General features: G+C 43.0%; 1 protein-coding gene across 5 annotated transcripts in view; it reads left to right on the top strand.

Moving 5' to 3' along the window:
- CACHD1 (cache domain containing 1) overlaps positions 1 to 22,207 on the top strand; it is a 234,240-nt gene that overhangs the window by 130,240 nt on the left and 81,793 nt on the right. For all 5 annotated transcript variants that reach the window (XR_016395079.1, XM_089921448.1, XM_089921438.1 and 2 more), the window contains exon 4: positions 6,660 to 6,766. Coding sequence is in view for 4 of the 5 variants with exons in the window: in XM_089921448.1 (XP_089777574.1) it covers positions 6,660 to 6,766 (107 nt within the window). In the remaining variant the exon portion in view is untranslated. The remainder of the gene's footprint in view (positions 1 to 6,659; positions 6,767 to 22,207) is intronic.

The raw sequence follows: 22,207 nt of genomic DNA, 5'->3' as shown, positions 1-22,207 counted from the left end.
AGCTGAGGCGTCCCTGAGCCGTGTTTCAGTTTTATGCCTCGCTCACATTTACAGTAAAGCTTAAGTTGTGTCTGTTGTCTGTTATGTTATTCAGCACCTGGAATTCGTTGTCCCATGTGAGAATTTTTCAGAATTTGGTGAAATTTCCTTTCTTGGTCTTTTCTTAGTTCTATCTTATCTTTCCTGTACATAAGCCATTTGTTTAAGGTTGTCAGATTACCAGAATGCCAGGGTCTTGCTCTCAGAGGAGAAAGTTGGTACCAGGAAAAGGAGAAAATTGCTATGAGCTGGCCCCAGGTCTGCTGTATCTCTTCTCCATGCAGAGAATGGACATGCTCGCTCTTCTGTTCACGTGGAACTTCTAGCTACCACTGCTGCCCTGAAACCTCTCAGATTTTAGCGGTGAGTGGGAAGGGAGCTTGAGGCTTTTCTGGAGTGAAATAATAAAAAGTGTAACCCCAAAATGGCCAATTCCAAAGCTATGCCAGTGGTAAACATTTTAAAAATCTAAGGTATCTACAATTAATAGAGAACACCTGCCTTTAATATCTTCTTCGTCTTCCTTTGCATCCTCATCTTTGTCCCTAGAGATCTTTCTCTGTAGCTATCCATTGTGAACCCTTATGCTTAGCTACTGTCATTTCCTATTAAGTAAAAAGCAAAGATTTCCCCTAAGCCCCACAAGCTTTCAGATTAATCCTTTCCTTTGAGAGAATTGAATTCTACTTCAGCTGTTAGATAATGTTGATGATGATTTATTGATTGATTTATTGAGATACAGTGTAATGTATTCATTATGAATGAGAGCTTGAATATATGTTCAAATCTTGGATCTGTTACTTCCAGCTATGAATCTTGAGCTTCTTTTTTTTTTTTTACATCTTTATTGGAGTATAATTGCTTTACAATGGTGTGTTAGTTTCTGCTTTATAACAAAGTGAATCAGTTATACATATACATATGTTCCCATATCTCTTCCCTCTTGCATCTCCCTCCCTCCCGCCCTCCCCATCCCACCCCTCTAGGTGGTCACAAAGCACCGAGCTATCTCCCTGTGCTATGCGGCTGCTTCCCACTAGCTATCTGTTTTACGTTTGGTAATGTATATATGTCCATGCCACTCTCTCGCTTTGTCACAGCTTACCCTTCCCCCTCCCCATATGCTCAAGTCCGTTCTCCAGTAGGTCTGTGTCTTTATTCCTGTCTTGCCCCTAGGTTCTTCATGACATTTTTTTTCCCTTAAATTCCATATATATGTGTTAGCATACGGTATTTGTCTTTTTCTTTCTGACTTACTTCACTCTGTATGACATACTCTAGGTCTATCCACCTCATTACAAATAGCTCAATTTCGTTTCTTTTTATGGCTGAGTAATATTCCATTGTATATATGTGCCACATCTTCTTTATCCATTCATCCGATGATGGACACTTAGGTTGTTTCCATCTCCGGGCTATTGTAAATAGAGCTGCAATGAACATTTTGGTACATGACTCTTTTTGAATTATGGTTTTCTCAGGGTGTATGCCCAGTAGTGGGATTGCTGGGTCATATGGTAGTTCTATTTGTAGTTTTTTAAGGAACCTCCATACTGTTCTCCATAGTGGCTGTACCAATTCACATTCCCACCAGCAGTGCAAGAGTGTTCCCTTTTCTCCACACCCTCTCCAGCATTTACTGTTTCTAGATTTTTTGATGATGGCCATTCTGACTGGTGTGAGATGATATCTCATTGTAGTTTTGATTTGCATTTCTCTAATGATTAATGATGTTGAGCATTCTTTCATGTGTTTGTTGGCAATCTGTATATCTTCTTTGGAGAAATGTCTATTTAGGTCTTCTGCCCATTTTTGGATTGGGTTGTTTGTTATTGAGCTGCATGAGCTGCTTGTAAATTTGAGCTTCTTAATTTAAACCGTTCTGTGCCTCAGTTTCTTGGTCTTCAAATGGAGATAATAATAATACTTCCCTTGGGCTTGTGAAGATTAGATGAGTTGATCCATGTATAACACTGGGAATATTCTTGATATAATATATATATACACAACACAGTAGCTGTTAACTGTTATCATTACTAATACATCCATTACTAGTTATTATTATTTATTAAATGTTTACTAGGTACTAGGCTCTTACAGGCTGTTTTCTGATTATGAAATAGGTACTATTTTTATCACCATATTGTAGATGAGAAAAATGGAGGCTTAGAAAATGTAAGTTCTATGCAAGAGGTAGACAGCAATAAGCAATTTAAACCCACTCCAATCCAGGTCTGTGTACCTCTGAGGCCATGCTCCTGACCATGCTTTGCCAGGGTGGCAGTTCCTTGCTCATCATAGATGTTCAATGAATATGATTTAATAAAATATACAAAGCTTTCCAGTGACTTAGCTCTCTGCCCTTCCACGGTAGTCAGCCACCAATAAGAAAACTTATGGAGAACTATACATTTCCAGGAATGCACTAAACCTGAGAGAGAAATATAAATCCTCAAGGAACTTACAATCCATTGGCAGAACTAAGAACTTCTCAAGGTTTTAGAGAGAATTGGGAGTTCAAGTGCTACATGGTAGGGTTTAGACAATAAAGCTTCCATAACAAAATATCTTGGCATCTCCCCTCACTTCACCTTTATTTAGTATATGGGGAAGGCAAAATAAGTAAGATAATTTTCTCATTATTTGTAATAAATCTTATGTTAGAATTTTTATTGATTAGTAATTTGCTGATATAAGCAGAATCTAAAACCAACCAGTCTGTATCTGTCAGACATCAACTGCGTTGACATTATGCTAAGCCTGATTACAAAACAATATTTAAAAATTAGGGAAAAGACACACAAGCATGAATTAAGAAGCAGAGTGGCACTAGTCAGTTTAGAGGAGAGAGGGCTCCTCACAGGCTGGGGCTGGCAAGAGGACTTCCTGGAAGGAAGATGAGAAGAGCTGGGGGCTTTGTAGAATGGGCGCAGTGAACACCAGAGAGCATCACAGTTCGGACCCAACAGAAGAAACATCTATTGAGGGACTGGTCTGGTTAGAGCTGTAGGTTGGGAGACAGTGGGAAGAGAAGGTTGGGTAGATTATTGATGACCAGCACTATATTGTGAAACCGTTTTATGACTGACAAATGTTTACTGAGCACCTACTCTTGTTAATGTGTTACTTTCAGTTTTATTGTTATAAAAATGTTTTTGTAACAATACAGTACAAAAAGAAAAACAACCTATAAAATAGTTCCCTGGTCTCTCTGGTCCCAGGAGCGAACTCTCATTTCACAACAGCTTGGGAAGTCTGTACGTGCTCGGTGCTGGACTTCAGCCTTCTCCAGGGGTAGGGCTGATGGCCCAGGTCCTGGCCGTGGAGCCTCCACCCAGGGAGAATGGGGCTCTCTTTGAGATTACACTTCTTCTGGGAGAAGTTGTCAGTAACTCTCTTGAGTTTCTTGTCCCCTTTAACAAGTTCTTCCTTATTTGTCACTTAAATGAAGCAGTGTGGTGTGTGGCTCATCCTTGGACGGAGAGCTGGGTGATAAGGTCAAGTCTGTCTTAGGTCCCTGATTTGCTATGTGTTCCTTGGTGTCACTTTCCTCAACTGTGAGATAGGTAGGTCTAAAAAAAGTTTGTAATTTGTACTGCAAAGTCCAGATGTGAGTTTCAGGCATACCTAAGAATTACTCTGCTCTCTTGATTCAAATTGAAAGATCCTCTGTCCTTGGTCTCTTTGAGGCATACAGAGAAGTACCTGTGCTCACGTGGAAAGCCGTTCTACTGCCTTATTTCTAAAGAATCTGCATGACAGGATTGGAGGGCTTCTCATCCCTGGAGAGACTGTCGAAGTCCGATTCCAGGGCCCCACCCCAGACTCACTAAATCAAACTCTTCTAGGGTGGATCCCAGGAATCTGCATTCCAACATGCTTCCAGGTGATTCTGATATGGCTAGACTTTCAGTAATTAGGAACCATTTATCTGAGTCACGATCCTCACTTGTTGGACCTCTGGAGGCTTCTGAGGAAGCCCAGAATAGGGCTAAGCACTGTCACGATGGATGTTCATGGAAGATCAGTTAATATGAGTGCCTGCTTTTGACAAGAACAATGCTAAGTGTTATGTATGCACAGTGGTGAATAAAACCAACAAGACGTGGGGTGTGCTCTCAAGGGGCTCTTGTCTGTTCATATAGCCTGATCTATAAAAATCCACCCATTAAAAACATACACAGGGACTTCCCTGGTGGCGCAGTGGTTAAGAATCTGCCTGCCAGTGCAAGGGACACGGGTTCAAGCCCTGGTCCAGGAAGATCCCACATGCCACAGAGCAACTAAGCCCATGCGCCACAACTATTGAGCCTGCGCTCTGGAGCCCGCGAGCCACAACTACTGAAGCCCACACGCCTAGAGCCCGTGCTCTGCAACAAAGAGAAGCCACCGCAATGGGAAGCCCGCACACTGCAAAGAGCAACCCTGCTCACTGCAACTAGAGAAAGCCCGCGTGCAGCAACGAAGACCCAATGCAGCCAAAAATAAATAAATAAATTTATTTTTAAAAACATATGCAAATGGAGCCATAAATTAAAAATTATGACACTTGCTTTGAGAGAAGATGGAGACACTTGACATAGACTAGGAAGTCACCCACAATCAGAATAGACCTTTCTAGACTTGCACTGTCCAATATGGTGGCCACTATTCGGTAACTGTTTACATTTAAATTAAGATTAAACAAAATTGAAAATTTAATCTGTCTTACATTAGCCACATTTCAAATGCTGGTAGCCACACGTGGCTGCCATATTGGACAGGGCAAAAATAGCACCTTTTCATCGTCTCAGAGAATTCTCTAGGACTGCCCTGGTCTAGATCAGGAGTGGTGAAACCAGTCTGGCACACCACCTATTTTTGAAAATTGAGTTTTACTGGAACACAGCCACACTTATTCTTCTGTAAATTCTCTTTGGTTGCTTTCACACCACAATGGCAGAGTTTAGTATCTGTGACAGAGACCTTGTAGGCCACAAAGCCTAAATAGTATCTGTCTTTTATTAAAAAGTATGAGATGGAATAGGTTTAACGTGGCTGTCTAGCACACGGAGGGCAAGTGAGTTCCCTGTCTAATGCTACCCTTGCTTCACAGATGTTAAATGCTAAAACAAGAGAGGGACAGTGAGGTTATGTTGCTTATGCACACCGGCAGCTGCTGATGTATTAATCTCCTCTTTTCTCTCCATCTGTGGCTTTTGAGGCAGCAATCTTCTCGTCTAGACAAACTGGAGCAGGTCCAAGGAAGAGTGAGCCCGCTGGTGAAGCAACTGTGTCCTTGGAAGCACAGTTGACAACGTTGATATAATTGTGTACTGCGTGAGAGGCTGGACTGAAGAGTCTCTTCAAATCCCTTAAAACGCCACCTCCTTTGAGATGATATGTATCGAAACAAAACTGTTGAACTTTTGCTTTGGAACCCAGCACACCCTTTGAATACCTAGCCCCTTTGCTTATGCAATCAGTTCATTTTAGTAGTTCTTATATAAGATCCAGAAAATCAATATTCATGTGAATAATCACGTGGACCTTGATTTTTAGGAGTGTTTCTCCAGGGTTATAGAGCTTGTCTACCTGCGTTAATGGAATTTCATTGATGACATTTATCATCTAACATTTTAACACAAGTTTTTAAAAATCTAACTTCAGATTGCATTTATTTGCAGGTAACTCTTAGAAACTTAATGAATCTTCTCAGTATCTGCAATCCCAAATAGCTTATTTAGAGGTTCAAGATTTTTCTCTTTCGTTACTCCTGGATTAAATTCACTTAAAAATAGCCTTAGTGACTATATATAAATGAGTCGGTACATTTTCCTATTATTTCCGTGTAGACTGTTGTTTGCCCTGGCAAATGAGTCACTGATTACTCTAGTGTTTATTGATCAGCTACTAACCAGAGCACTAGCATTGTTCTAGCTCTAGTACCAGCATTGCACTCCCACTGGAAATCAAGAAAGACCTTGGCCTCATCTATATTACAACCTGGAAGGTGCAAGCTCTGTGTCATTTATCATGAGAGGAACTGTGGTACATTATTTACAATCTTTTTGACAGCTTTGGAAAATGTTTTATTATTTCTTTTTTTTTTTGTCTTCAGATAGGAAACCTGGGGCTCAGACAAATTGCACAATTTGTGCAAGTTCACACATTTAATAGTGACAGAGCAAGGATTCAAATCTAGATCTTTCCTACTCCACAGCCATTCTTTCTCCTTCACTACTGTCTATTTTTGTTCTTGGTCATTGGTTTTCAGATAGGATAATTTAAAGAACTGTTTCACATATCACATCAGAGCTCAAGTCTGAATTTTGTCAAATCTATTTTCTGTATGATTTTATCAATAGTACCTGAATCAAGTTCATTGGGGGAAAAGTTGGCTTGAAGGATTTTTTTTTAATCTCCTTAGAATTGATCTTGATTTCTAAAACCTTCTAGATGCAGATGTTGGTTTCACCCACACTGCTCTGAAGTGATTTTTTAAAAATACTTAAATTGCAGTTTTACTGTTTCTGAGCTGACCTATTTTGTACACAGTATGAAGTATTACTTTTGTTGGTTAGTTTTCTGGATTGAATAACCACCAAATAAATACTGCTAATTCTCTTCTATTGTTTCAGATTTGATGGGAACTTTAATACCAATGTATCTAGAACAATTAGTTGTGATCGACTGTCTACTACTGTTAATAGCCGGGCCTTCAATCCAGGACGAGACTTAAATTCAGGTCAGTAATCTCTTGGTTTTATAAAGGTGAACTATATTCTGCCACATTCAAGTTGAATAAATTTATTGCTTTAGCGATTTTCTTTAAGTTTTGAAGAAAAAATATGTACTTAAAATCAGGTATTTCTTTCTAGCAAGTTGACACTCAAAAGAAGGAAAGGGGGCTTCCCTGGTGGCACAGTGGTTGAGAGTCTGCCTGCCGATTCAGGGGACACGGGTTCGTGACCCGGTCTGGGAAGATCCCACATGCCGTGGAGCGGCTGGGCCCGTGAGCCATGGCCGCTGAGCCTGCGTGTCCGGAGCCTGTGCTCCACAACAGGAGAGGCCACACACAACAGTGAGAGGCCCGCGTACCACAAAAAAAAAAAAAGAAGGAAAGGAAGAAGAAAATCGAGTGGACGTGTATTGAGCATTTACTACACATCTACATATGTGGAGTATGCCATGTGATTTGCTAGAGTCTTTAATCCATTATCTCATTTGTTAGCAGTTTTACATTTGTTATTTTAAAGGTTACTTGAGAGACCCATTTGTCTCTGCACTTAGGAAGTGTTGAATTCATTTGTATTCCCTATCTATAATCTTTAATTTGGGAGGTGGGATTGAAGAATGGTGAAGGAGCTTTTCTACTACTGAACAGTGCCATGATGCTATACAGTCATCCCTCAGTATCTGCAGGCACTTGGTTCCAAGGAGCCCCCAAGGATACCAAAATCTACAGATGCTCAAGTCCCTTATATAAAATGGTGAGGCATAATGATTACAGTTGGTGCTTCGTATCTGCGAGTTTCGCATCTATGGATATGGACAACTGACTGTATGTTGAGGTTGAACTTTCTTCCTGGTCTTGTTAGAACCCAGTCATCTGCAGTAGTAATAACTACTAAGGCACCTGTACACATGGTTATGTATAGCTTCCAAGTGACACCGTGTCTCTGCTGTCTTGCTCTGGAGTTCCAGTCTACATTTCTCACTCTGTTTGTCTTGTTATGTACACTTGTTGAGTGATGGGCCTCAGAACCTAAAGGCTTCACCTTTTAAAAGCTGAAGTGCCTTTAGAAATCACCAGCCTCAATCCTAGAATTTTACCAAGGAATAATCTGAGGCTCAGGAGGGTCCTAAGACTTCCCTCATTACTAGAGAGATAAAGGATTTAACCCTTAAACATGAAGAACTGTATTTCCCAGATTCCAGGCCTCCTGGAGACATGTAAAAGCCAAGAGAAAAGCCAGAGGGCCGGAATATTTACTTTGAGAGGCCCAACCAGTATTGGTTCAGGGGAAGAATTGTAGCCTTTGGGCGTTGTATACACAAACCAGGTAATCTATTAGGTCTGGAAAGAAAGAACTATAAGCTTTATATTGCTTAAGGATAATAAAACTATAGCTGCTATCTAAATGACCTGACCTAAATCTGCCAGGCACTTATCGCCTAGACCAATATATAATGAATTCAGTCATTTTTAAAAAAATTGGTCAGAGAATCTTGAGGCCTTCTGGAGCAGGTGGGGTTTATTTACTACTAGAAAGGAAGCTCAGTGAAAATATTTTTCATAAAAAATAACTGAAGAGGGTCTTCCCTGGTGGCGCAGTGGTTGAGAGTCCGCCTGCCGATGCAGGGGACACGGGTTTGTGCCCCGGTCCGGGAAGATCCCACATGCCGCGGAGCGGCTGGGCCTGTGAGCCATGGCCGCTGAGCCTGCGCGTCTGGAGCCTGTGCTCCGCAATGGGAGAGGCCCGCGTACCACAAAAAAAAAAAAAAAAACAAGAGAGTAGAGAAGGACCTGGAATGGGCGGAGAAAATGAATTATGGGAGATTCCAAAGCTGGAACAGGGCACAGAGCTGGAACTTGAGTCTTTTGACTGTCAGATTCAGTACTTGCCCTCTTTCCCTCAGCTGTGCCCAGCATAGGGTGTGTGAGAATAAGAGAGGAGTCGGGAAGGACTTCCAAGATATCCGACCTTATCAACGAGAAGGACAGAGTTGCCATTGATTGTGATGGGGAAGTAGAGGAAGAGCAGGTTTGTGTGGGACGCATGGAATCAACTTTTCAGTTTTAGAAAAGTTAAGTTAGTTATCTAAGTGAAAATGTCTCATAGACAGTGGGATATACAAGTCTAGAGTCCAGAGAATGGACCAGACTGGAGATTTATAAATGAGATTCATCGTGTATAGGTAGTACGTAAATCATGAGACTCAATAAGATCATAATATAGCAAGTGGCTATGAATAAAAAAGAGTAGAGGTCCAGGGACTGAGTCTTGGGACACTTGACCACTTAGAGGTCACTGACACGAGAAGGAAGCAGTCGCAAAATCTGAGATGGCAGTCAGTCTGGTGGGAGAAACAGGAGAGCCATCTCCCTGAGGCCAAATGAGGAAAGTGTTTCAAGAAGGAGGGAGAGATCAGCTGTGCTAAGATGGCCCACTAAGACCAGGGCTAAGAAAACTGACCATTGAATTTAGCAATATAGAGGTTATCAGTGAACTTGACGAGGGTTGTTTGGTGGACAGTAGAATAGAATGAAAGGCTAATACGTATTGGTTCAAGCTCTTAAGAATGCAGGAAAGGAGATGGAGACAATAAGTACGTGAACTCCAAAGGTCTGCTGAAAGGGAATCTGGAGGGCCACATGGAGTCAAGAGAATATTTTTATTTTTTTTAATAAATAAACAAATTTATTTATTTCTTTATTTATTTTTGACTGCTTTGGGTCTTTGTTGCTGCGGGCTTCCTCTAGTTGCGGCAAGCGGGGGCTACTCTTCGTTGCGGTGCGCGGGCTTCTCGCTGCGGTGGCTTCTCTTGCTGTGGAGCATGGGCTCTAGGCACGCAGGCTTCAGTAGTTGTGGCACGCGGGCTCAGTAGTCGTGACTCGTGGGCTCTAGAGCGCAGGCTCAGCAGTTGTGGTGCACGTGCTTAGTTGCTCCGCGGCACGTGGGATCTTCCTGGACCAGGGCTCGAACGTGTGTCCCCTGCATTGGCAGGCAGATTCTTATCCACTGCACCACCAGGGAAGCCCCAAGAGAATATTTTTAAACTGAGAGAAATTATGGCAAGGTCATGTGCCAAAGGGAAGGATCCAGTAGAGAAAAGTAAGGAGTGAAAAGAGACAATTGCTGGAGTCTTTTCCTTGATTAGGCAAGAGATGGTGGGATTCCAAGTAGAGGATGTAGAAGCACAGGGCATTCATTTTTAATGAGAGGAGGGAAGAAAGAGGGGGCATGTGGAGATGCCCATAACGACCGACGTGATGTTGGGAACTGGGGGACATGCCCTTCCTAACTGCGTTTTCTCAGAGAAGTAGGAAGCAAAGCCATCAGCTGAGAGTGGGGCCGGTGGTGGGGGTGGGACGGGGACGGGGAGGCACTGAAGACCGGGTAGTTATACTAAGAGTTCTCTTCTGTGACAGAGGCTTAGGGTAGAGCTTAGCTGCGCAAATAATTGGGAATCCTGACAATATGCTATTTTATTACAGTCTTTATTTGTCAAGGGAGAGGTGGGGAGGAAAAGGATGGTGAGGGCAGAGGTATGTAGTTAAAGATCAGATCTTGAGTTTTGCTGTTTCCAAGAGCACGTCTCAAGTCTAACGTCCTACCTGACAGGAGTTGTTCTCGGCACAGTTGACGTAGCTAGATTTACAAGCCATTTTTGGCAATATTCAGGTGTCTGAGAACTGACTTGCTTGTATTTGAAGTTTTGTGACATTCCACCAGGCAGTGGCTGCATCCCAAAGTCCACATTCTTGAGCACTCATTTGTAATACGAGAGGAGCGGGAGATGGTGGAGGGTGACCTCAGAGCTCCCCCTTTCCCGCCTCTCCAGCTCATGCCTCTTTTCAGAGCAGAATTAATGTGCTTCGTAGGCTATCACATGTCTGATATTTACATCTGTAAGATGTCCAGCCTTAGACTGTATATAATCCATCAATGGGTCCCTAATTGATAACACAGTTTCAGATTGCCTCTCAGCCTAGCTGGAAACAGACTCGCACAAATTGTAAACCATTCTTAGCTTCATTTATCCAAAACTGGGTCATGTGTCCATCCATCCAACACACATGTGTATTCTTCGTCTTAAAACCATCCCTGCCAGATCTCTACTTTCTAAATTGACTCCTTGCCCCTGAATCCATTCAAATAACTAACGTTTGACAGTGCATGTGTTACATGATGGTGCTGGTCATGTTTTGCTCAGGGTCTTTCCTGCTTTTATCTCTAATTTCTCACTTTCTTTCTCTCTCTCTCTCTCTCTCTCTCTCTCTCTTAAAATTCCTGCTGAGCTATTTTCTTGTGCGTAGCCTGATTCCTAAAGAGAGTTTATTTGAAGAATCCAAGGAAAGTTGCCTCTTGCTCTCTTGAGTCACACAGTTGAGGTGAGAGTGGAAGTGGGAGTTAGTCTTCCTCGCCAGAAGAAAAGGTGTCTGGACTTCCTTTATTGTATTTGATTTAAGAGCATTTGAAGTTGCAAACTTCGATCTTGGTCACATTGCCGTCTTCATTGAGAAACAGGATTCACGGGGTGAAAGAGGCGTTTATAAGTCACGTTACAGCAGGAAATGCTGCAGGAGGTACAGGTGGGCACTGGCGGCTATGGACCATGCTGTTAATTTCAGTGGCTTCATTGCTTCCTTCTGTGAACGACAAAGATTGGCTCTGTGCTATAGGTTTTTCACTTTTCTTTAAAATAGCTTGAAAATTATCTATTAAAAATGCTAATACCGGGCTTCCCCGGTGGCGCAGTGGTTGGGGGTCCGCCTGCCGATGCAGGGGATGTGGGTTCGTGCCCCGGTCCGGGAGGATCCCACATGCCGCGGAGCGGCTGGGCCCGTGAGCCATGGCCACTGAGCCTGCGCGTCCGGAGCCTGTGCTCCGCAACGGGAGAGGCCACGACAGTGAGAGGCCCGCGTACCGCAAAAGAAAAAAAAAAAAATGCTAATACCAATGCAGTGTAAAGCTGTGTTCTATCTATAATAAAAGAATAAAAATTAAAAAAAAAAACAGGAATTTCTAGGGTTTTTTTTAATGCCTCATTACTCCAGCTTCATGATTGTATTAGTATTATAAAAGATTGGTAATTATTTTTGTAACATCTAAAAAACTATTCAGTCACTGAGAAATCTGGATTCTTGAGGTTATATGGTTCCGTTTACATTCATGTATGTGGGTGTACGTATGTATATACACAAAATTAAGTACACAGAGGGCCCTTTTCTTCACCTTTCTTCCCCTTCAAGCTCTATTCCTATATTGCAAGCTACTTTAAAGTCTCATCTTATAGTTTCTCACAAAAACCCTATTACACTGATTTCAGAAGATTATTAGCCACATATATTCATTATGGAAAGAGTATATATATACTCTTTCCATAATACCTATGATCATAATGGATACAGCCTGGTTTTTTGTTGCTTGTTTTTTACTTAGCAAATGTATTCTGATTTTAAATGATTTTACTTAGCAAATCATTCTTCTGTGTCTATGTAAATAAATATACATCTCTATCATTGTAGCAGTGTGTAATTGTGTAACATTGTTGAATCGACCAATCTATTCCAGTTCAACATTTAGACTGTCCCAGGTTTTCACTATATCATTGCTCCCTGGAGGATCTCAAGGGACCCCCTCCACAGTTTCACTTGACCGTTATATAACATTTGGCATGTAAGCTTCTTTTTTGAAACTCTGTAATCCTTAGTTCCTATAAAATTGTCCTGTGCCATTTATCCCCGGACTTCTCTGTCCAGGCCTTTTCATCCTTCTTCTTGAGCTCCTTTTCCCTAAAGTGGATGTCCCCACGTGTCCTCTCTTCACCACCTCCCTCTGCTCACTGAGTGTTATCTCCCTGAATGTCCTCGATTTATGCAGTACTCCCACTCCTACCACATGCTACTCAATTCTAAATCTCTGTCTCCAGCCCTGGCCTGTTTCTGAGTTCATTTATTGAGGAACCAACTTCAGGGGACACATCTCTCCATGATTATCCTGTAGCTACCTCAAAATTTAAAACAGTCAAACAAACAAGAACACTTTCCTCTAAACTTACTCCCCAATCTGGGTACCCCTCTCCTGGTTACACTGGAAATTCTTCCTTGCCTCTTTCTACCCAGTACTTCAGGCTTTAACAGTTTTGACCAAATGAGAGTGTGAGAGAATGAATATTTGCCGAGTATTTACTATGTACAAGACACCTGGCTAGGCATTTACCTGTGTGTCCCTCTCCCTTCTCATCACATCCAGTGGTGATGTAGGTCTCGTTATCCTTTTTTTTAAAAAATATTTATTTATTTATTTGCTTGTGCCGGGTCTTAGTTGTGGCAGGTGGCCTCCTTAGTTGAGGCTCAGGGGCTCCTTAGTTGAGGCTCAAGGGCTCCTTAGTGTGGCATGTGAACTCTTAGTTGCAGCATGCATGTGGGATCTAGTTCCCTGACCATGTATCAAACCCGGCCCCACTGCATTGGGAGGGTGGAGCCTTAACCACTGCGCCACCAGAGAAGTCCCTCGTTACCCTTTTCATTGAAGGAAAACTTAGCTTAGATTCCATAGTTCAAAGGTGTGTCTTGAATCCCCTTTGTTTTCTCCACTCCAACACCATAAGCTTAAATCTTCATTGCCTTTCTAGAAGATGAATTAATGTAGAAACCACCTCCCAAAAGTTTTCCCTTCTCCTATTCTTTCTCATTTTCAATATATCCTACACACTGTAGGTATTCTGAAAATATCTGCTCTGTAACTCCATTTCTCAAAAACCTCTGATAGTTTACCTCTAAGATGAAGGTGGAAGCCTTTAAAATTCATCTTCTGCTCCTCTTCCTTAAGCCCTCTGAGCTGTATCCTCAGGGAATCCCTTTCATTGCTTCAAATCTCCAGGTTCTGTTACTCCTCCATACTTTGCTCTTGTTCGGTAAGAATTCCTTGTCTGTTGTAGCAGGTTGGGTTTACCAGGAGGCAGACTCTGAGATGGAGGTTGGCAGTCTGCGGGGAAAGGGAAGGAAGCAGGATTGAGCAGTAGGGGAAGATGGGCTGAGATCCAGCCTCAGTGGAGTCCTCAGCACCCCCCAGGGGAGCTTAGAGGCTGGGGTGACCCTTCAGAGTTGTGTTGGCCCAGTTACAACTCTTCATTACTTTATTCTATAGTACATTCTTATTATAGAATTTTAATTTTTTTTTATATTGAACATCTGTTTGATGCTCTATTTCTTTTCATTAATTTTTTTGTATGCCAGGTGCTCAATCCAGTGCTTTACCCATAGCAGGTACACAGTAAATGCTTATTGAATGAATAAATGAATGAATAGAACTAGGATTTCCTTTGTACTTTTGTTGTCTCATCTTTGTAATGGAATAACCGAGACATTTGGAAGGACCTTAGTGAAGAGAAGAATGTAGTCGTGATGTGCTATAAGTCAGGCCTGGCCTTCTTAGCTTGACAGCAGATCAGCACATACAAATGTCTCAGGTATAGAGACAGACTATCCAGATGAATAGTATTGTTTACATGAAACTAACTATGGTGATTTCAAACATGCAATGCGCACAAGAAAATCAGTCCATTGTTCCTGGGTACCTCATACACTACTACATAGTTTTGTCTTAGTCTTGCCATGGATACCAAGGAAAAATGTTTACTCAATATTTTGAGTAAGTTAGAAACAAGCCTAACTACCTAAACTAGATAGGATCTATTAACCGACCTACCTAAAGTCAAACAACAAATTGTTGGTATCGATGTGACGAAACATACATGTCCTGACTCCTTGTCCGATGTGCTCCTTACAGCAGACTGCTTAAGATGAAGGCGTTTCTCCCCATTGCTGTATTCTGCCTAATAACACTTCAGTCTCTTCTGACCAAACCTATCACCTTCTCTCTTCCCACCCAAACCTCCTCCCCAGCCCGTGTTCCATATGTTAGTTAGCAGCAGCTTCATTTTGTTCCTCACCAAAGCTTGAGACCAGAACCAACCCTGACTCTATCTCTCTCTCTCATAACAAGCTTCTCTCAGGGGACAGCTTTACCGTAGTTACTGTGGCACACACCAGGGTAATTAAGACAGAATTTCTCCCCTCAGAGAGCTCACAACCTTGTCCTATGTGTGTTGAGGGCACTAGGAATGAGGAGAAAAATCAACAGACAAATGGTCGTGATGCAGTGCTAAATGCTGTCATGATAAAGGTAAGCCTGGGGCACTTGACCCAAATCGTGAGGTTGAGTTGAGTCTTAGAAGACAGTAGGAATTAGGTGACGTGCTTGTGGCAAACACATTTCCCATTTCAGAATCTGTGGAACGTGCCGACCACTGTGGAGGAGGGAATATAATAAGTAACGGAAAATGAAGGTAGCACTAAGCCAGATTTTAATGGGCCTCAGTCTGAGGAGTTTGCTTTGGGTTTGGTTTGGTTTTTGTTTTGATTTGTTTCTTAGCTTGAAGTCAAGCAGCTGACAGACTTTAAGCAGGGCAGGCAAGAGAGCTTTGTGAAGAACGGATAGAAGAGTAGTTAGCCTGGGAAAAGAGGAAACTGGAAGTAGACTAGGTCGTCCAAAAGTGGGGAGGGGTCGTGGAGAGGGGCCATGGCCTAAGCAAGCATGGCCTCATCCAAGATGAGTGGTTAATGGGATGGCAAGAAGCAGAGAGTCCGTGGAGACCACTGTCCACGGCAGAGAAAGTTGAAAGGTCACTGATTGATTGGCAGAGAAAAGGTGAAAGGTTGATTGGCAGAGAAAAGGTGAAAGGTCACTGATAACTTAGGAAGGGGTAGGATTTAGGGATGGTTCTGCAGATAATAGTTTTTTAAGTTAGAGCAACTTGAAAATATTTATATGCCGAAGACACACAGAGAGAGAGAGAGAGAGAGTCAGTCTAAGAAGCAAGTGGAGCTAAGGAAACAGACAGGACAATGGAGTTTAACATCTTGGTTGAGTTGTCCCAAACCTGACTGATCATCAGGGTCACCTGAAGTGCTTTGTCAAAAATGCCTATTCTTGGGGCTTCCCTGGTAGCGCAGTGGTTGAGAGTCCGCCTGCCGATGCAGGGGACACGGGTTCGTGGCCCGGTCCAGGAGGATCCCACATGCCGCAGAGCGGCTGGGTCCGTGAGCCATGGCCGCTGAGCCTGCGCGTCCGGAGCCTGTGCTCCGCAATGGGAGAGGCCACAGCAGTAAGAGGCCCGCGTACCACACACACACACAAATGCCTATTCTTTGGCCCCCAACCCAGACCTAGTGAATCAGAATGTTGGCTGGGTAAAGCTTGGGGGCCTGTAGGCTTCAAAAGCTGATTGTGGTGATCAGCCAGGTTTGAGAACTCCATCTCTGCTAATTTTCTTGTATTCTTTCCATGAGTGTTTGGAAACTACCTTGACCTTTGGATCCTCTGGGAATGGTCTCTGAGAAAGGAAGAGGGTAGAGCAGTGGATCCTGTGCTGATTTTGGATTGCCCCAGAAATTTGTTCTGGGTTATCTGAGCCCATGACAAAGCTGCCTCAACAGAATCAAGGACAGAAGGGACTGGTTATTTTACATTATGTAATTAGCTTAGAATGGACATGATGAACTGTGAGCTTGGAACAGAATCAGAGATTTGTGGATGTCCTCTCCTTAGTATTAGACTAAAGTAAATACAATGAGAAGGCTGAGTCAGCTGCCATTAACCTAACTTCGGCAGTGGGCTTTAGTGGAAGGATCAGAGGACTGTGTGGCCTGGATCCTATTCCAGGCCCAAAGCTTAAGTAATTCCTCCCTTTGAGCCAGAATATCCTTAGCTATAAAATGATAATAACAGTATCGCTTTGGTAAACCTCCACATTCTGGCTCTTGCTAGCTGTTAAATACTTGGGAAAATTAACCTCTATATGCCTTGGTTTCCTGAATAATAAATAAAACCCACCTCATAGAGTTGTTGTAAGAATTAACTGAGATAATATAAATAAAAGACCTTGCAAAGTGCCTGGTACGTGGTCAAACACTCAATATGCTTGCCCCTTCTGGAACAGCATACACAGTATCCATGAAATATGGCCCCTCCAGAATACGTGGTAAAACGATACTCAGGATGTGAGCAAGGAGTAGGAATTGGAAAGGTGTGATAGGGTATAACGCCAGAAATTTTGTTTGGAGTCCTCAGGATGTTAATTTATTTTACTTCCCTCCAAAAGGATTGCAATTGCACAGAGTATTACTGAAAGGTGCTATGTAATTTCTGGTCTGTTAGGAAAGTATGTGTGTTTTTGTGTGTCTGCACCTCTGTGTGCTTAGGACAGCTCCTGTATTTTACATATGGCAAGCTGTGGGAAGTAGATAGCTCTGTGTGCTTTGCTGAGCGGTGTTGGGCTGGGCATCGGGAAGCCCAAAGTTCTTCGAAGTGGGATCACAGGCTTTCTGTTACAGGGCATTTTCCCTTTGTCCCTACTTCCTCTGGATAATGCTATTGGGAAAGTCACAGCCCAAATACAGGCGGTTCATAATCCAGCTCTTTCTCATTGGCCTGGTGGGTTAAGTATTAAAGAAGGCAGGCAAGGAGTTTGGGGACGTGGTTGGTTTTGTTTTGACTGGAGAGGCCAATGACATAAGAACTAGTCAGATGTAGATGATAAAATTGGAAGGAAAATATTTGGGGACTGTGGAATCTGGGACCCATATGTTAGAATTATCCACAGACAGTTGCACTGTGTGCAGGCGGATCTTGAGACCCAATAGACAGGAATGCCTAGAAAGAGGAAAGGCACGGTTTTTCAGCTGCTTATCTGATGACAGTTTGTCAAAAGAAAAAATAAGCCAATGGGTATGGCAAAATTCTTGGTCTTCACTTATAATTAGCATAAGACATGTAAGTGAGAAATAGTCAGTTGTTGAAGGGGATGGAGAGTTTTGCCTTTAAAGAAACAGGAGCCATCACAGGGAGCTCCACATCCTTTAAAGGCCAATATTAAGTTTTCTCCATCATTCTCATTTAAATGTTTCTTGGTACTGTTTGGACATTTTGCAAAGTATTGAATCACTATTAATAATCTCATAGTACTGACCTACAGCTTCTAAGCAAATAGGAAGTGAGAATGCTCTTCCTTTTTTCTTGCATAAACTTGATAAAAGCTCTTTCTCTCTAGTTGTAAATCCATGTACTTCCTTCCTATTGACCTTCATTCTTTGCCCTCTTACCACTTTTCTCTGGGTTTCTACAGGCTCTTTGGAAATAACTTGTCCAAATCTATTACTTTACAGATGTGGCGATTGTGAAATCACATGCCTTGGCCAACATCATCATTCACTGATTCGCTCAGCAAATACTGACTGGGTGCTTCCTAAAAACTGGGCTTGTGGCAGGGCCAGGGAATGTGATGAACAAAATTGACTTGGCCCCTGCCCTCCTGGGACTGACAGCTCCTCTGCATGAGAGACACAAAACAAATAGCGGCAGAAATAAATACACCGAACTTACCAATTTTTGCCATCTATGGCAAAAATTTCCTATGAAGGAAAATACTGAATGCTCTAAGGGAGGATAATAATGGAGGGTGGTCAGGGAAGGTCTCTGTGAGAAGGTGAAGAGTTATTCCATTGCAAAAAGATTGGCATATTTACAGAACTAAAAAGAAATAGCTCTCGACGTACAACGTAGTGAGTTGCAAAGGGGAAAGGTGAGCCTGGGGAGTAGGAAGGCACCAGATGGTACAGGGCCTGATGGGGTTGGATTTAATACTAGACATGATTATGTGGGAAACCTTTGAACAGTTTTAAGCAAATCAGTGGTGGGATTTGATTTCCGTTTTAGAAAGATGCCGTTGGATACTGGATAGAAAGTTAGACTGGAGGTCAGAGAGCTTGCCAGTCAGAGATGGCATTTTAACCCATGGCTGCTTATTCCCAGTCCGTCTGATTTACCAGGGTATCCCTTCTAGTTCCTAAGAGCCAACCTAAATTAAGTAAAGAGTGCAAAATAGCACTGGGCCCGTGTCCAAATGGCTTTCTTATGCCTGCTCAGTTTGACAGTGAAAGAAAAAGACACATCAGGCTCACATCTCTAACCAGTTGAGCACCTACAAAATAATTAAGAGGTGTCAGCGCTATAGTTTCTCTCTCAAATAAAAACTCCCTTTATTATCTAAAATACACTATTGAGGGCTTCCCTGGTGGCGCAGTGGTTGAGAGTCCGCCTGCCGATGTAGGGGACACGGATTCGTGCCCTGGTCCGGGAGGATCCCACATGCCGCGGAGCGGCTGGGCCCGTGAGCCATGGCCGCTGAGCCTGCGCGTCCGGAGCCTGTGCTCCGCAACGGGAGAGGCCACAACAGTGAGAGGCCTGCGTACCGCAAATCACGCACAGTTCTGAGTGCTGTAATTACCGTCAACTCTACCTTCCAAGCTGTAGCTTGTGTCTCTGCCATTTTCCAGGTAGACCAGCCTGTGGGGTCGATGGTAAAGCCCATGACATTGGACTCCCAGCTGGTGTGTGCCAGTTTTAGCAGTTCAGCAGTTTGTTTTTCCTCACAAGATTAAATGCTCACTTTAGCCTTATGTCTTATTTCAATTTTGAAATCATTCCTTAAGGAGTCAAATGTCTCCTTAATTGTATTTATTTACACTGTATATTTACAAACTGATTATTCTGATTGAGAACCATCAACCTGTTTATATATTTATTCTTCCTCTTAAGAAGTACTCAGTGTGTTTTTTATCTATTCAGTGCCAATTCATTCAGCATGTATCTATGAACATGTAGAAACACTACAGTGTTCTGGAAAGAGCCAGGACTTTGGAGGCAGACACCTAGGTCAAATCATGACTCTGCCCTTATGACTCTGAGCAAGTTAGTTCTTTATCTGTAAAATGGGTATAATAGCAAACTCATAGAGTCTTTATAAAACATCAAACTGTGTATAAAACTAGTTTGTGGGGCTTCCCTCGTGGCGCAGTGGTTGAGAGTCTGCCTGCCGATGCAGGGGACACGGGTTCGTGCCCCGGTCCGGGAAGATCCGTGAGCCATGGCCACTGAGCCTGCGCGTCCAGAACCTGTGCTCCACAACGGGAGAGGCCACAGCAGTGAGAGGCCTGCGTACCACAAAAAAAAAAAAAAAAAACTAGTTTGTATGATGCTCAATAAATTTGCACTATTATTAAATCAACTTTATTGAGGAATAATTGACATCTAATAAACTTCACATGTTTAGCATATACAGTTTATATGTTTTGACATGTATGGTCCTGTGAAATCATCCGACAAGCAGGCTTTTTCTCTCTCCATTTACCTATTTTTGTACTGGTTGCATTGGCAGTACTGTTGGGAGAAGGGAGTGTTTATCATTTTTAAACATATTTAGAATTATGATTGCTCTATATTGATTTATTTAATCATTGCTCTATGTTTAATTTATGTTTAATTGGATTTGGCATTAGAGGAAAGTAAGATTTTAGAATTTATCAAACAAAAGTATCAAAACATTCGAGAAATAGTACTTCCATGCAGATCTTCCCAGTCTGTATGCTGCAGATATCACGCAGAGCGTGCGCCTTGATGTGAAAAGTACTGGGAATCTTTGCTTCAGGGGTAACAGACAAGGCTCAGATATAGATCTCACCCTCAAGGATCTTTGAGTCTAGGGATGGAGGATCCAACAGTTTCCTGTTAGGACAGTAATTCTAGCTAGAAGGTGGGACGAGGTAAAATGCTGGAGGATGTCAGAGGGTGTGATGAACTTCTGTCCTGGGGTTCGGGTTCAGCTTCAGTGAGGAAAAAACATTCATTGCCTCCTTCACGTGTGTCTGTCTGAGATCGGTGTGCAGAGCAGTTTAGACAGATACAAACCCTGCCCGTTGATAACTTAAAGCCTAGCACTGTGCATCGTGGGCTCACAGGTTGGGTGTCTGCCCAGGTTTTCTTCCTGGACAGCTTCCAGCATTTCTGAGGAAAGAGTGAGTGTGTGGGACCCCAGCCCAAGTGATCCAGTGGTCAGAACGCCTAACTGACTCCTGTGAATGGGGGAAGACCCCTCTGGGTTCTCTGCATAGATAGTAGGGCTATCATCCACCTCCACCTCTAAGTCAGGAGGCGCCTGCCTGGGGTGCACACCACAATGATAGATTGATGGCTTCTGGGCCCTGGGGTCCTCATTACCATCATAGCCGTCATCTTCTGCTAGTGTGGAATAACAGATGAAATTTAGTCAGATACCAAAGGAGTTCTCAGCGGGAGGGTTTGAGGAACCTTGCCCAACACTTAGGCTCTAGTGCTGGAATGGAACCAGAATGATCTTTTGTGGTGAGACTAAATGTATCATGCACTATGTGAATTCTGATTTATTTTTAAAACATTCTTGCTCTCATTGGCTCCCCTTTTAATAGTCTCACTGTAGCCTGTTTATTGTTACAGATGTTACTTTTAAATGAGGTCACCGAGCTTTCCTTTCTCCCAAAGGCGGTGTTTGCCTTTTTATTGCTGGGTTGGCAGGGCTGCCTGGAGAAGAGTGCTAATATGAGATCAAGGTTGAGCTTCAGACTCCCAGGAGACAAGGCAGAGAAAAACCCTCTTCCGTGTTTACATGCACTCACGTCAGCTTTGGTCCCCGGAGAGAGAGTGGTCGCCTGAGTCCAGGTGATGACCTTGATAAGGCTGGCTGGCAGAGTGGAGAGAGGGGATGGGCGTTGTGGTCATACACTGGCTTGACTCCCTTCTTGTCCACTGTGGAACCTCAAGCAAGTCAACAAACCTCTCTCAGCCTGTTTCCTTATCTGTAACTTGGGGTTAATAACTGTTTACTCCTAGGATTTGTGTGAGGCTACAGTGTGCTATGGCTCCTCGGTGTGTGTTGGGCAGGGTAACTGCTGAATATTTTTGAAGGCCTCCACATAGTACATTTTACACAGCGTGGTTGGAGGACCACTGCCCAAACTGGGCTTGCCACTGATGTTCGCAAATTCGCTTTGATTGAACACACCCACACATTCCTTTATGGATGTCTGTGGCTGCTTTCGCACCACAAGGCAGTGTTGGGTAGTTGGAACAGAGACCATATGGTCTGCAAAGCCAGAATCACTGACCACCTGGCCCTTTACAGAAGCTTGCTGACCCCCAAGCCAGACTAAAGGATGGCCATGTGTTGGGGACTTCCCTGGTAGTCCAGTAGTTAAGACTCCACACTTCCACTGCAGGGGGTGTGGGTTCGATCCCTGGTCGGAGCACTAAGATTCCCACATGCTGCGAGGCATGGCCAAAGGAAAAAAAAAAAAAAAGGATGGCTTTGTGGCATTCAGAGCTTTATATATATATTTTTGCCAAATACACCTCATGCTTTCTTGTTTTGCTCCATTTCCCTCTATATAATTCTTCTGATGTATTGCTTATTACAGGAGGGCTTGTTTTCTGCTCATCTTTGTATCTCTCGCAACATGTAAAGCAGTACCCTACACATAGTAGTGTGTAATACATAAATGAGGTGGTGTGGGTAGAGCGAAGGG

Source organism: Delphinapterus leucas, chromosome 1, assembly GCF_059928025.1.
Source record: "Delphinapterus leucas isolate spDelLeu-1000000601 "Yukka" chromosome 1, BTC_Dleu_Yukka2, whole genome shotgun sequence".
In the NCBI taxonomy this organism is placed as follows: Eukaryota; Metazoa; Chordata; class Mammalia; order Artiodactyla; family Monodontidae; genus Delphinapterus; species Delphinapterus leucas.
The sequence above is the reverse complement of the archived record's forward strand: the minus strand, read 5'-3'. Positions and strand labels throughout refer to the sequence as shown.